The following is a 15,991-nucleotide window of genomic DNA, read 5'->3' as shown; positions in this document are numbered from 1 at the left end:
ATTTCAAGTCCCTTCTCCCTCTCCCTCCCCTCACCCCCAAACTTTCTCCCCCACCCCCAGCCCATCCCCCCAACCCCATCCACCCACTACTCCCCAGGCAGGGTAGGGCCCTCAACGGGAGCTCAGCAAAGTCCACCAAGTCTTCCTATGCTGATCCTGGGCCCTTCCCCATGTGTCCAGGGCCAGAGTGTAACCCTTCATATGGGATGGGCTCTCAAAGTCCCTTCTTGCACCAGGGAAAAATACTAATCCACTACCAGAGGCTCCCTGGAGTGCAGAGGCCTCCTTATTGACATCTATGTTCTGGGGTCTGGATCAGTCTTGTACAGGCCTCCTGGACAGCATCTGGGGTCGATGTGCTCTCCCTTGTTCAGGCCAACAGTTCCTGTGGGTTTCTCCATCCTAGTACAGACCCCTTCGTTCTTCATTCCTCCCTCTCTTCAACTAAATTCCCGATTTCGGCTCATTGTATATCTGTGGATGTCTGTCTCTGTTTCCATCAGCCACTGGGTGAGGGCTCTAGGATGGCATAAAGAGAAGTCATCAATCTCATTTTAGGGGGAGGGTTATTAGGTTATCCTCTCCACCATGATGTGTTTGCTTTGTATCAGTGTTGACTACTTATGATTAGATAGGGGTTTCTAGTTCATTTATTTATTTTTGGTAAAGGGCCAGGTAGTATTTTAGTTTACTGGCTATAGAATTTCTGCTGAAACTATTTAGCCCTACTGTTGAGTTGGGAAAGCAGCTATGGAGAATATATACACAAATGCACAAGGTATGATCTAATAAAACGTAGAAAAGCAGAAGGTATGCTGTTTTGAAACACAAAATACAGTTTGATAATTCCTAATCTAAGATTTTCCTATACTGTTAAAAAATACAAGTTTTCGGGGCCGGAGAGGTGGCTCAGAGAGAGGTCCTGAGTTCAATTCCCAGCCACCACATACTGGTTCACAGCCATCCATAATGAGATCTGGTACTCCCTTCTGGCTTGCAGGCATTCCTGCATGCTGAACAATGTATCTGTGTTAAATAAATCTTTTTTTTTTCCTTTTTTTCCAAGGCAGTGTTTCTTTGTGGCTTTGGAGGCTGTCCTGGAACTAGCTCTTGTAGACCATGCTGGTCTCTAACTCACAGATCTGCCTGCTTCTGCCTCCCTAGTGCTGGAACTAAAGGCGTGTGCCACCACCGCCCAGCTTGTGTTAAATCTTTAAAAAAAAGAAACAAAAACAAAAACAAGCTTGCTGTATTCAAAGAAATGTTTGTTTGTTTGTTTGTTTGTTTATTCATTCAAGACAGGGTTTCTCTGTATAACTTTGGAGCCTATCCTGGCACTGGCTCTGGAGACCAGGCTGGCCTCGAACTCACAGAGATCCACCTGCCTCTGCCTCTCCTGTTTATTTATTTATAATACTTTTGAGTTTCAAGTCAGACAGATCTGTGTTTGGGGTTTGTGTGCCCCGTGCTTTCTTTCCTATGAATGCATATAGTTTTGTAGCATAATTTTCTTTTTGTATTGGTCCCTTATATGAATAACGTATGAAAATTTGAGTACCTTAAAACACCATCATAATGTTGTGTGTCAGAAATATCCACATTCATAAAGCTTAGGTCCATTTTCCTTCAGGGTAATAAAATGACCAGATGAGTCTCCTGTTGAAAATGGAAGCCAGTTATCAAGTTCAGGTCTTCTAATCTCCTATGGTCTAAAGTTACATTATAATGAAAATCTACTTCAATTAGGTGCTTTATACAGCTTTATACAGGCTGAAGCATATTGGTTCTTCTCACGTGTCCTTTTTTTGATTAGGTCAGGATTAGCTTTGAGGGTTTTTTCCCCTAGTTCTTATCATAGTGATAATTAAATGGGCTGCCCTCCTCTTTCCAGTTTATTTTGTAGTCTTGGTGGTCTTTCTCTGTGGTACCTAATGTGGTACCTGGTTTGTGATAGGTATGTGTTATAGGATAATTAACTATTTCCTAAAGAGTACAGTGTGAATCTGTATTTCCTTCCTCAAAATTTAAGTGTTTTACTTCTCATTGATAGACAAGTATGAAAGCTTTCAAGTAGGTGAAGAATCATAAGAAGTTGATACTCGTGCTTTTAGTGTTTTTAGTATGTTTCACAGGTCAAGCAGCCGTGGTTGCTGTTTTAACTTCAGAGAGTTTCTGTTATTCATAAAGACACCCTTTACTCATCATAAGTCACTGATGTCTTGTACACACTGTAGGTGAACCTATAGCCATGCCTGCTTAGGGGCTGGCTACAGGTCTGCCTGACCACACCCTCACAGGCATGGTCAGGCAGACCTGTAGCCAGCCCCTAAGCAGGCGACACCAGATATAGTGGGAAATTACCAATACGGAGCCAAGTGGAAATATAAGGGTATTTAATAGGGAAGAGCCTTACGTACAGAGCGACCTAGCCAGCCAGTGTGGCAGCGGTCTGTACGAAAGCCAAAAGGGGGAAACGAAACTGACACGAAGCCCTGACCCTTTCCCTCTATGTCACCCTGAACACACCCTGGCAGGCATTGTGGCTACCTACAATTCCCCTTTTAGTCTTAAAGAGGACTAAAACTTAACAGTGTAAAGTATCCAAAATTAACAATCATAAAGGTGAAGTATAAGAAGACACAACAATCTACTTATGTCACATCCTAACTATCTATTTTAACTAAACCCTAAAGTCAACTGAAAGAGGTGTCCAAGCCTGAACAACACACAGTAGGTTCTTTTTAAAATAATTTTTTTATTTTTAAAGATGGGGTCTTGCTACCTAGCTCAGGCTTGTCTGGGACACTGGATCATTTTGCCTCAGTTTCTCAAGTTATGTTAAGTTCACAAAGAACTAAGATAAAACACAGGGCTTGTAATACTGGGCCCCCATCAGCAGTTGGCTTTCAAAAACTGATTGTCGGGACTTGCTTTAATACCCGAAACTTCCCAGCTGTTCATGCATACACCTGGGCAAAAGAAGACTCTTAAGAAGCAGAGGCACACCTTCATACAATCCTGCATTGTTTCTAAAAACAATGAGACTGTCTGGGGTGGGGCTGGGGTACATCAACAAAAACCAGAAAGAAAATGGAAGAGGGTTTAAATCATTATCGGGTAAAAGTGAATCTTCTAGGAAGAATATATGTCGGGGGGCGGGGGGGGGGGAGGACGACCAGAATGGGGCCAGCTGGTTGATAACGTGTGTTCCTCTGGGGAAGACACCCTTCTCGTAATATAGTGTCTTAGCTTTTTATTGTTATACAGACACCATGACCAAGACAACTTACAGAAGGAAGAGTTTATTGGGGACTTATAGTCTCAGAGGGTTAGTTAGATTCCATAATGATTATGGTGGGGAGCATGGTGGCATGCAGGCAGGCATGGTGCTGGAGCAGTAGCTGAGAGCTCACATCCTTATCACAAGCATGAAGGAGAGAGACAGAGACAGAGAGAGAGAGAGAGAGAGAGAGAGAGAGAGAGAGAGAGAGAGAGAGAGAGAGAGAGAGACTGGGAATGGTGTGAGCTTTTGAAACCTCAAAGCCCATCTCCAGGGACACTCCTCATCCACACCTCCTAATCCTCCCCAAACAGCTCCACCAACTGGGGCCAACCATTCAAATATATGATCCTGTAGAGGCAAGTCTCATTCAAGTCACCAAAGCAGAGAAGCTGGTTTTTTTTTTTTTTTGTTTTGTTTTTTTTTTTTTTTTTTTTTTTTTTTTTTTTGGTAGAACGTATAGTTAGGACACATGGGCATGAAGCTTGAATGAATATAGAAAGAATGATGAGAAGATAAATACCAGGTTAGAAGTCTTCTTTTAATGTGTTAGAATGGCCATTTGATTGAAATGGAGAAGGAAAGGAGAATGTTGTCCAGGGAAGCAGCATGTGTAATTTTGTGCCTGGAGAATGGTGAGGCCTCCTACTGCAGGAGTGTTAATGGCGTACTGCTGCTAGGAAAGGTGAGGACAGTGTCTAGGGGTTTGGCTCAAATGGTGGGGCAGGTGCTAAGCATGCACAAGGCCTGGGTTTGATCTTAGAAAACATCTTTCCCCTAAATGGTCTAGGAAATTATTATATCCATGTTTTTGGTTTTGTTCTGTTTTCAGCCCAAGCTAGCTTTGAATTTATCTTTCAGTAGCCTCTCCAGTAGCTGAAGTTAAGGGTGTGCTCTTGGCTTAGGCACTATTTTAGAGAGTGGCTTGGAATGCCAGGTGTGGAAGGGAAGGACTTTTAGGGATGATGTAGAATCACAGGATTCTATTGTTGGGACAGGTTTACAGCTTCCCATATGCTCCAGTACATCAAGTGATAACAGGGCTCACTCCCTCAGGAAACACCTCTTCCCAGTATTGACTTGTGTTTATTTTTAAAACTTTAAAAAAAATTTAAACTGAAATGTTTCTTTAATTTTAAGAAGTTCTACCATCTGGGCAACAAAGTATAAGGAAAAGTAGTGGTTCATAGGAGATTAGTCTTTGAGCTTTGTACAGGCAGGTTAAAGAGGTTGAGTGGTAGGAGATAATCTAGAGGCAGCAGTCTGTGTCTGGACACCATTGTCACTGCTGTGTGGTAATAGGGGAATGGGGGGCGGGGAGGGTTTCCCTGTGGCTTTGGAGGCTGTCCTGGAACTCACAGAGATCTGCCTGCCTTTGCTGGGATTAAAGGTGTCGGCCACCACCGCCTGGCAATAACTGTTCTTTTAATAGATAAAAATTAAGGACTTGGTACATGAAATACTGTGTAATTTATTTTCTTTTAACATGAATCATTTTAGGAACATGTTGAGGCAATGGTGGGTGCTAAGAACTGAGGCAAATTATTTAAAGTTAAAAGTATTTGTTCCAGGGACTTGGGATGTAGCTCAGTTGGTAGTGCTTGCTCAGTATGCTTGAGACCTTGGGTTTGATCTCAACACCACATAAAACGAGACAGAAGTGGCATTCCCTTGTAAGCTCAGTACTCAGTAGGTGGAGGCAGGAAGTTCTAGGTCATCCTTAGCTACATAGTGAATTCAAAGCCAGACTGGGATACATCCTGGGATACATCATACTGTCTCTGACCCAGAAAGAAAAGGGGGATGGGGTGGGGGACCCTGGTCTCAGCATAGAGCTGTTTGAATTCAGCTGTGCCAAATTTTAGTTAACATTGCTTGACAATATTTGGTCCAGTAATTAAGTTATACTAACAACAGTCAATTGGTTGGTTGCTTTATTTTAGCTTTTTATTTTGAAATAATTATACATTAACTGGAAATTGTAAAGGTAACGGAGAGGTTCAGTGTACACTTCATCCAGCTTTTTACTTGTTTACATCATTTGGAACTATGTATAATAGTATGACTTCAAAATCAGGACACTGACACTGGTTCAATGTATATATATAACTCTGTCCTTGTTATTACATCTGTAGATTTTATATAACCAGTGCTTCTGTCAAGATACAAGGAGCCAGTTCATTTTCTCAAAGATCTACTCCACTTCTTGGTATTCATTCATGTACCTCTTGTCCTCTTTCCTGAATCACTTATAATTCTGTCCTTTTTAAGAATGTTACATTCACTTTTTGAGATTGGCTTTTTCTCCGCTGAGAACAGTGTCTGATCTTGAAGGCCAACAATATAGGTGTACATAATGATTGTTTAAACTTTTAATTGCTACTCCATGGCATGGTTGTAACTTATTTATCCATGGGAAAGTAGAGATTCCTTTATCCTCTTAACAGTTTTTTTCTCTTGTTCATAAAGATTTTATTTTTCATTATGTGCATATGTGTATGTATCTGTATTTACATATATATATATATATATATATATATATATATATTATATATATATATACACATATATATATGGGTATAGCTTCACTTGAAGGCCAGAAGAGGATGTTGGATTCTCTGGAGCTGGAATTACAGGCAGTTTTGAGCTGCCTTATATGAGTCCTGGTACCCAAAATTGGGTCATCTGCTAGAGAAAGCTGCAGTCTTGTTGAATCATTTCTCCAGCCTTTTAACACTTTTCCCCCCTACAGTAAAACTTTAATTCTGATTAAGTCTATTGTATTGGTTTCCCACACCATTATGGATCTAAATTCTTCACCAAGTCTTAGCTCATGAAGATTTTCATGTTTTTTTTTTTTTTTTAATTCTCATTATCATCCATCCATCCATCCATCCACCACCACCCCACCCACCCCACCCCACCCCATCCATCTCATCTCATCTTTGAGGGTGTTGAGACAGGGTTTTTCTATGTAGCACTTGCTGTCTTGGAACCTGTCTATGTAGACCAGGCTGACTTTGAACTCAGATTTCCCCTGCTGGGATTGAAATCATGTGCCACTGCACCCAGCTATTTTTAATAGTTTTAAATTATATATTTAAATCTGAATTGTTTTGGGTTGTATTTTTATTGAGTGTAGTGTTTAGGTCAACTTCTCCCTCCACTTTTGCCTATGGAGAACCCAGTTGCACCAGCTGTTTGTTGGATATGTTGTCTTTTTTCTGTTTAATTAATTTTGCACATTTGTTAACAATCTATTGATTGCATTTGTGTGGAATCAGACCTGGGTTCTGTGTTTCCTTTCATTGATCTATGAGTATTTTCCTTCCACCAATTCTACACAGCCTTGGCTATAAAGCTCAGTCTCTCTCTCTCTCTCTCTCTCTCTCTCTCTCTCTCTCTCTCTCTCTCTCTCTCTCTGTGTGTGTGTGTGTGTGTGTGTGAGAGAGAGAGAGAGAGAGAGAGAGAGAGAGAGAGAGAGAGAGAGAGAGAGAGAGAGAGAGGTACCCCTGCAATGTGGAACACATGTGGAAATCAGAGGACAATTTGCAGGAATTGGCGCTCTCTCTTAGGGACTAAATTTAGGTTGTCAGGCTTGGTGGCAAGTTCTTGTACCACTGAGCCGTCTATGGCCCTTCCTTCCTCCCTCCCTCCCTCCCTCCCTCCCTCCCTCCCTCCCTTCCTCCCTCCCTTCCTTCCTTTGTTACATAAAAATGTTTTATGTATATGGGTCTTTTCCCTGCATGTATCTGTATACCACACACATGCCTGGTCCTTGTGAAGGCTAGGAAAGGGTGTTAGAGTCACTGGACAAATTACAGATGGTGTGAGCTGATGTGTAGGGGCTGGGAATTAAACCTGGATCCTCTGGAAGAACAGCTAGTGTTCTAAACTACTGAGCCATCTTCAGTCTGGGGCAGAAAAATTTTTAAAAATAAGATGTAATAAGATACAACAAAATGCATAAATTCGACATGCAGCTTAGTGAACTGGCTTGGTAACCATTTAGAACATTTCTTGAGGGGTCATAGTTTCTAGGATCTTCTTTTTTCTTTTGAGACAAGGTTTCTCTACAGCCTTGGCTGTCCTGGAACTCCCTCTGTTGAACTAACAGAGATCTCACCTTCCTCTGCTTCCTGAGTGCTGGGATCAATTAAAGGCATGCACCACCACTACCCAGCTAAAGGATTGTTTTTGTAAATCTTTTCCTAGATGAGTTTTATCTACAGTTTGGTGATGTTCATATAAACCTAGCAACTATGTGCTATAGAAATTCAGCTCAGACCTGTTTGAGCTAGGAGGAAAATTGAACTTTTGCAGTTGGGATTCCTAGGAGTATTTCTTGAGTTTAGTTATTGGTCAAAGATCCAGGGACTTGAGACTATAGGATTCTCTTAACTTCCAGTTTTGGTAATTTGATTTGTCCCTGTTTTTATATGTACTTTGTAGATGTACCAATCAAGATGCCCACACCTAGATAGTCATCTTAGGTAATCAGCAGAAAAATCTTTTCTTCCTCAGTATCTATAAGTGGCCCAGCTTGACTCATGCTCAGTCTGGAATAGGTTTTCTGTTGGCAGAGGACAGTGAAACAAATCTGAATACATACCCCCTTACCCCCAAGACACTGGGGTAGAGTTCTCTAGAGGATCATTTATACTCCATAAAGTGGTGTTGTGTAGAAAAAAATATGTTAGCCTTGGTAAGTGCTAGGATAGTCCCATTTGGTTTTTTTTTTTTTTTTTTTTTATAAGTTTAGATAAGTTTTGCTTCTTCCCTCTCTTCTTCCCTCCCTCCATACCTCCCTGACAGGATTTTATTAGCTCAAGCTGGCTTTGAACTCACTATGTAGCTGGCCCTGGCTTTGAAATCTTGATTCTCTTCTACTATATCCTGAGCTGTGAGATAACAGGCATGTTCTAGCCTGTTGAGCCCCTTTTGTGTAAAACATGACTGATAAGTTTCAAAGCAAGAAACTTTATCTGTTAAAGCTCATGACTTTGACCGTCTCTAATGACTTAGATATTTCCAGCTATTTTTATGTAGAAGTCAGGAACACAATTTTATAATCATGTAAAACTAGTGGTCTTTGACAGTTTCCATAGAGAATGAATAATGAAAGTTTCCTTTTTTTTTTTTTAAATGATTTTAATTGAAACATTGTCTTAGCCATTATGTAGTAAGATGGGGAGCATGAGAGGGTCTTTCTTTTTACAATTTGAATAATTTGTATGTAGGGAGTGTGTGGATTTTGTTTTGCTTTGGGAATGTATTTGTGTGTCTATGTGTGTTTGATGTCTGTGTGCACATGGGTATGGAAAGCTCAGGGTTGATGTTGGGTGTTTTGATTGATTGCTTTCCAGCTGAGGCAGAGTCTCTTCCTGAATCCAGAGTTTGCTGATCCAACTAGTGCAACAAGCCAGTCTCCTGAGGATTCCCTTTCTCTCTGCTAAGGCTTGTAGGTTCTGGGTATCTGCTTCATTTTTCATGATTGTGAGGTGATGAACACTTTACTCAATGAGCCATTTTCCTAGTCCCTAGTTGTTGTTATTTTTAAAATAATCTTGGCAAGGCCATTTTAAATGATGTATTTCATTCCTGACAAAAGTGATATTGAACACAAGCTGTCTGTTTCTTGAGGTATATTTCTTTTTTTCTTCTGGCAGCTGACTAAAGTCATTTTTAAAGGAAGTGAAAATTGGGCCTGTGTCCAGTATAGATGATGATAGCTTCATGCTGATGTCACTCACATCTGTGTAAGCAGCCTGGATAGTAAATGATTAGCACATGTGACCAGGACAAAATAACTGTCAGTGACTGCTTTGAACAGGGTTTGCTTGATAACAGGAGGCACAATGAAGTCTGAGTTTGCTGAATTCATGATGTATAGACAAAACAGCTGTGAAGAGATGTGTGGGGGTATTCGGGTCTTTCTAGTCAGGTAGAGGTGGTAGGCTTGATCTTATTTATACAGGGTCCTTTCACAGGAAGCACTTGACAGCCTTCTACCTTGAATGCTGAGTATGAGTTTTAAGACTTGTTAATGATGGTTTTGGAAGAGCATGAAAACATTCAGCATTTGGAAAAAGATAAAGGTTGAGTCAGTTATGTTTTAAGATTGGCATAGTGACTTTCTTCATTAGGTCCAGTAAGTCAGCTGATTTTTCTCAGTCTTACTTTGAGTTCTGACTTGCTAGTCATCTTTTTCTTCCCTGCATGGGTAAAATTGTCCAAGTTTTCTTTCCTTTGTGCCTGCCTTTATTTGACCTTTTATATCTGAATCTGTTGGAAGCACATCCATTCCATTTCCTCCCCTTCATGTGTTCCCGAGGCCTATGATTAAGTTTAAAAAAAAAAAAAATCATAATTTACTGTCATGCCTCTAGTCCCATCACTTAATTTTTCTCTTGCTCTTCATTTTAGTTGAAAGCAAAATTAAATTCTGGGAAATTATTAACTGGTTGTCACCTGGAAGCTTTATGTCTTAAGTTCTATATCTGTCTGTTTCCAATTTTAAGTCTCTAGGGTTGAGGCTATACTCTCTTTGACTTGAGATGTGTCAAGGATGCTGTCTGCTTTGGATCAATGCCCTTGTGTGAGCATATGCTGCTCTGCAGAGATTGAAGTGCTAATGCAGCCAGCTTGTAAGTGAGGAAAGAAGAGTGAAATCATTAAATTCTAATGTTTCTCCCCATTTTGAAATTATTCCTCTTTTTAAGATGTTTTGTTAAACTCACAAAAATAACACCCACTGAAATAACGCTTTTAAGTTACAGCAGGTAATATTTCTGTCTTAAAACATCAGTACAGTGTAGCAGAGGAAGTTATTCTAGCATTTTGTTTTTAAAAATTCTTTCTTAACTCTTATTTATTTTATGTATACATGTATGTACATTTGTGTGTTATGTCATGTGCTACTTGGAAATCAGTGAACAACTTGTGGCATTTGGTTTTCTCACCTTACCCTGTTGGCTCTGGGGTATGACTCAGGTCATCCAGCTTGGTGGTAAGTGCTGCTGCCTGCTGTACCAGCTTGCTGGCCTCTTTTAAAATTTTGAGATAGGTATTCATGTCCACAAGAGTGGTCTTGAATTGGTTGTGCGGCAGAGGATGACCTTGAACTCTCTTACCTCTTCCCTAGTGCTAAGAGTACAGGTGTGCACCACTGCTCTGGCTTGGTTTTATGTTATTGGAGACAGAATCTCATTCTGTACCCCAGTCTGGCCTCTACACTTGAATCAGTCCTCCTACCTAAGCACCCCAAGTGCTGGCATTACAGATGTGCACCTCCATACCCATTTTAAGTGTTAACATTTGCCTTTGGCATGACTTCAGGCGTGATGTTTCAGTAACTTGGTTTCTACTAGTTAATTTCTTAAAGAAAGTGATTCTAAGTTGAAATGCATGTTGTGCATTTATTTGAATGTGTAATCAGGAAGCAAGTGTCTCTCTTTGGAGTGTTTCTGAATAGCAGCAGGGCACACTTGAATTAGTAAGGAAAATGAGAACATGAATATGTGTGGTACTCTATTTTAATTTAAAGAAATATTCTGTCAACTATAAAAAGTAGAAAATGCAAAGTTTCTTTCTGTGCCACCGGGGGTTGGGAGGAGGGTAGATTGAGAGGTTTTCTAGGCTCTCTGGATTCAGATTTAAATAACTTGATAGGAACTTGATGGAGTTGGGCTCGCTTTCAAAAGATAAAATGTTGTGAAAAGCACCTGCCAGAGCTTCCTGGAATCGAGTGTCGTGTTTTCTGTAGTGATGATGTATCCAGGGGCCCAGGATTTTTTGTCAGATATCCTTCAGTAACTACAAGGTGAGGGTGGAGGAGGTCTGGTATAGTGGTAGAGTGATTGATTCTTTCTCTTCCTTCTCTTCTTTCTCTTTTCTGAAATTCTCCATCTTTAGGTGTTAAGATCTGTGGCTTATGTACAAAGACATTAAACTCGTAGGTATTATGGTATTTTTTTTTTTTTTTTTTTTTTTTTTGCTACTCTAGGTAGAATGGAAAAAGATGGTTCTTTTGGGGAATTGAGAGGAAACAAAGTCTTAACTTGTAGCTCAGGTTGGCATTGGATTTGTGATTTTTCTGCTCAGCTTTCTGAATTAGCCATATACCACTATGTACCACCATATTGAGCCTGAGCTCAATGAGAGAGAGAGAGAGAGAGAGAGAGAGAGAGAGAGAGAGAGAGAGAGAGAGAGAGAGAAGGTAAGTAGGGCAGGTAAGCAAGAAGGGATATAGAACCACATGTAGTTCAGGGTAGCCTCCAACTTGGTATCTAGCTGTGGATGTCCTAGAGCTGCTGCTGCCTCCTGAAAGGTGAGATTGCACATCTGTGCCACCAAGCCTGGCCAAAAGAATTTTAAACGAAAATTTACATTTCAAAAACAAAACAACACCAACAAAAAAGAGCAGTTAGTATTATTATGTACTGAATTTGGTTTTATAGTAAGAGCAAAAAATAAAAATTGACTAAAATTTTTTAACTAAGAGATTAATAGCATGTTTGAGGCTGAAGAGATTGTTTGACAGTTAAAAGCACTGATTGCTCTTCCAGAGACCCTGGTTCCAATTCCAGCACCCATATAGTGGCTCAGAGCCTTCTGTAAGGCTAGTTTCAGGGGATCCAGTGCCATCTTGTGACTTCTGAGGGCTCCTTCATACACATGATGCACATAAGTATACCTAGACAGACAGACAGACAGACAGACATACATACATACATACATACATGTGAAATAAATTGATTTGCAGCTTGTTTTCTGTGAATATGTTAACAGAGTAGAAGTACATTATGCCAATTTTATTTTATGATACAGAAAAATGTTTAGGATCCAGTTATTTTCTTCCTACAGTGTAATTTTTATGACTATATGATATTTAGTCATTGAAATATACTATTTTGTTCCAGCAAACCATAGATTTTAGTGTGTGTGTACGTGCGCATGTGCGCTATAGTGAACTTGTGGAGGTCAAGGAACTCCTGAGTCACTCACTTCCTTCACCATCCGGGCTCTGTAGAAGGACCCAGGCTTGGTGTCAAGGACCTTTACTCATGGAGCTGTCTCAATAGCCCTAAAGATTTAAAAAATATTGTTAATTTTATTTACTTTTCACACTTTTTTTGGGCGGGGGGGGGAGGTTTCGAGACAGGGTTTCTCTGTGGCTTTGGAGCCTATCCTGGAACTAGCTCTTGTAGACCAGGCTGGTCTCGAACAGAGATCCACCTGCCTCTGTCTCCCGAGTGCACCACCAACGCCCAGCTACTTTTCACACTTTTAAGCAGTTTGATAGACATAGTGACAGGTATAAATATATATTTAAATTTCACATAAAAGGCTGAAGGCAGATATGAGATAAAGGAGAAGGAAAAAGTTTCAGAACATGAAAATCCTGATGAGTTAAAGAGAACAAATTGAGCAAAGTCCTGGGAAATAAGGTAGGTGTCAGAATTTCCAGCATGTCCCTAAAATTGATCTTGCAACAAGTAATTTGAACATATTTAAGATGCACAATAGCATTTAGTTGTTTACCCGGAAACATCCATCCATCCATCCATCCATCCATCCATCCATCCATCCATCCATCCATCCGACACAGGGTCTCATGTAACCAGTCTAGGATGGAACTTTTTATGTTGTTTTCTCAAAGCCTGGGAGAAAATTATTTTTATTTATTTTATGTGTGTTGTAGGGGAAGGTGTATAATGAGACTTGCATGTGTGTGTGTCATGGCATGCATGAAGAGGTCAGAGTTCAGTTTGTTGGAGTTGGTTCTCTCCTTCCATTATGTGGGTTCCAGAGATGAAATATAGGTGGTCAGCTATGGTGGCAAGTACTTGCTGAGCCATCTTGCTGATCTGGCTTAAGAATTGCTGGTTAATTTTTTGCTTTTAATTTTACAAAAAATGTAAGAGCTTATTAAAATCTTAATGGACTAGGAGAAGGATCATTTAAAGTGCTTGTACTATAAGTGTGGGGGTTGGAGTTTGGATCCTCAGAACCCACATAAATTTTTGGATGGTCGTGTTGCCACTTTGATCCCAGCACCTGGAAGGCAAGGTGCTGGGATCAAAGTAACCAGAGTAAATTGGTTAACTAGACCAGAGCTCTGGACTCAGTGGAGATACTTTGCCACAAACACACGCACACGCACGCACAAAAAGAAATTAAAATAATCTTATTTATCTTATTGTCATGTTTCTTTACAGGGATAGCTTTTCAGCACTCATTTGAACTTAGTTCTGCTAGGGGCTTATTTGTGTATCTATTCATCATTTTGTGAATACAGAAATTGTTTTAATTAATTGGTTTTGTTTTTTTATTGGATTTTTGGGAGTGAGTGGAAGGGGGCGTGGGTCTGACTTTGTAGCCTGTAGCATTGAACTAGAGAGTCTTCTGCCTTCAGGAATGCTGGGATTAGTTACAGTTGCTGGCCACCACACTCCAATGTTCATTGTGACTTGCTTTTTTTTTTTTTTGTAATTACTAAAGCACTTGTTAGATAAGAGATTACGGAGTTGTTTTGGTTGAAAGCTAGAAGATGTTACAGTTGATACAAATGTTTATCTAATTTTTTTCAGTCATTTGCTGTTATTTAATTTTCTGATATTTTTCAATGTCACTATCCTGTTTGGCTGTGTCTTGGTGGGGGGGAGGGGGTCATATGTTATCATTGAGTTAAAGGAATAAGTATTCTTCTTTAAGCCTTTTGTAACACAGTGCCTAGTAACTTTCTGAGTAGTTTTTTGAGACTGGGTTTCTTTCCTTTTTTCTCCTCCTCCTTTTCCTCCTCCTCCTCTTCTTCTTCTCTTTTTTTTCTTTTGAGAGACAGTTTCTCTGTATAACAGTCCTGGCTGTCCTGGAGCTCACTTTGTAGACCAGGCTGGCCTTGAACTCATTGAGATCCCCTGCCTCTGCCTCCCAAGTGCTGGGATTAAAGGTGTGTGTCACCATGCCTGGCTTTATTTTTCAATAAATTAATTCTTTGGCTTAATTTCTGCTGGTTTTCACTCTACAAAACAGGAGATTTGATGAAGAGTGCTGCAGGGGAGTTTGCTGATGATCCATGCTCTTCTGTGAAGCGAGGTAACATGGTCCGTGCAGCTCGAGCTCTGCTCTCTGCTGTTACCCGGCTGCTGATTCTGGCTGACATGGCAGATGTCTATAAATTACTTGTCCAGCTGAAAGTTGTAAGTTTGGGTCTATATCTATAATTTGTTCTTTGTGTCATAGTGATGGTGATGCTGGGCATACATAGTTTAGCATTAAGGCTTAATTTGGTTTTGAACTAATGGCTTTATTCAATTGTCTATTTAAGAATATGTGATACTCTGCTATAGGCCACTGTTGTCTCAGTTTTACTGAAGAAATTGCAGCAGAGGTGTTGTTGTTTTGACTCCCTTTTTATAATACTCATTATGTTTCTGTGTACTAATAGTGTTCTGAAATTAAAAAATCAAAATGCAAACTTGATTCAGTGCTCCCTCTACCTTTGAAGCACTTGTGTAGTACAAGTGCGTGCTTATCAGCTACATATATTTGCTTGGATTGCTTTCTGTATAGTTGTTAAAGAAGATGGAGTCTTAGAATTCATTCTTTTTTTATCTATAGATTTGTCTGCTTTAGAGTTTTTGCTTCTGGGGGTTGTGTTTTTTAGGTGGAAGATGGTATATTGAAACTGAGGAATGCTGGCAACGAGCAAGACTTAGGGATACAGTACAAAGCTCTGAAACCGGAAGTGGATAAGCTGAATATCATGGCAGCGAAAAGACAACAGGTATAAGCATGACTTGCAGACATTGTGTAATGTTATTTACTTACTTATTTCTTTGTTTGTTGAAACAGGGTCTTATTGTGCAGCCCTGGCTGACCTGGAACTCACTATGTAAAACAGGCTGGAAGAGACTAGTTCAGTATCTAGTGGGGATGACCTGGTTTGCCTAAGTTTTCTGATGGTATAGTTAGTTTTCCTCAGTTCATGTGGTTTCAATGAGTACTTACAGGGAAGTTTCTTTTCAGCTGGGTTGTGGTGGCTCATACCTTTAATCCCAGCACTGGAGAGGCAGAAGCAGGTGGATCTCTGAGTTTGAGGTAAGCCTGATCCGAAGAGTGAGTTCAAGGACAGCCAGGAACACACAGAGAAACCCTGTCTTGAAAACAAACAAAAACAAAAAACAACAACAAAAATTCTTTTTGGTATTATGCCAATAGCAAAGCTGTAATTAAATTTCCCTCAGATTTTAAAAATGTGTTTTTGTTTTAAGTAGTTCAAGGCTGGCCTTAAACTTGTGATCTTCCTGTCTTGTACATTCTCCCCAGTATCTGAGTGCTGGGATTAAAGGCATGTACCAGGATGCTTGGCTAGATGGTATTCTTGAGGTAAAACATAGTAGCAATCCAGAATTTGTGTCTAATTGTAGAAACTTATTAGAAAGTAATTTTGCCTGAGTTTTAATTTTTCTGTGCCCTCGGTTCCTTATACATCAGTAGTTCTCAACCTGTGTATCTCAACCCCTTTAGCAAACCCCTGGCTCCAAAAATATTTACATTACAATTCATAACAGTAGCAAAATTACAGTTGTCAAGTAGCAATGAAAATAATTTTGTGGTTTGGGGGACAGTTCACCACAACATGAGGAACTGTATTAAAGGGTCTCACACAACATTAGTTAGGTTGAGGACCACTGTTATACATGATCT

At 40.0% G+C, this 15,991-nt stretch overlaps 1 protein-coding gene across 1 annotated transcript in view; it reads left to right on the top strand.

Moving 5' to 3' along the window:
- Ctnna1 (catenin alpha 1) overlaps positions 1 to 15,991 on the top strand; it is a 115,685-nt gene that overhangs the window by 29,614 nt on the left and 70,080 nt on the right. Inside the window, exons 4-5 of the mRNA XM_027400741.2 lie at positions 14,315 to 14,481; positions 14,949 to 15,068. Coding sequence (XP_027256542.1) covers positions 14,315 to 14,481; positions 14,949 to 15,068 — 287 coding nt within the window. The remainder of the gene's footprint in view (positions 1 to 14,314; positions 14,482 to 14,948; positions 15,069 to 15,991) is intronic.

Source organism: Cricetulus griseus, chromosome 2 (assembly GCF_003668045.3).
Source record: "Cricetulus griseus strain 17A/GY chromosome 2, alternate assembly CriGri-PICRH-1.0, whole genome shotgun sequence".
NCBI lineage: Eukaryota > Metazoa > Chordata > Mammalia > Rodentia > Cricetidae > Cricetulus > Cricetulus griseus.
The sequence above is the reverse complement of the archived record's forward strand: the minus strand, read 5'-3'. Positions and strand labels throughout refer to the sequence as shown.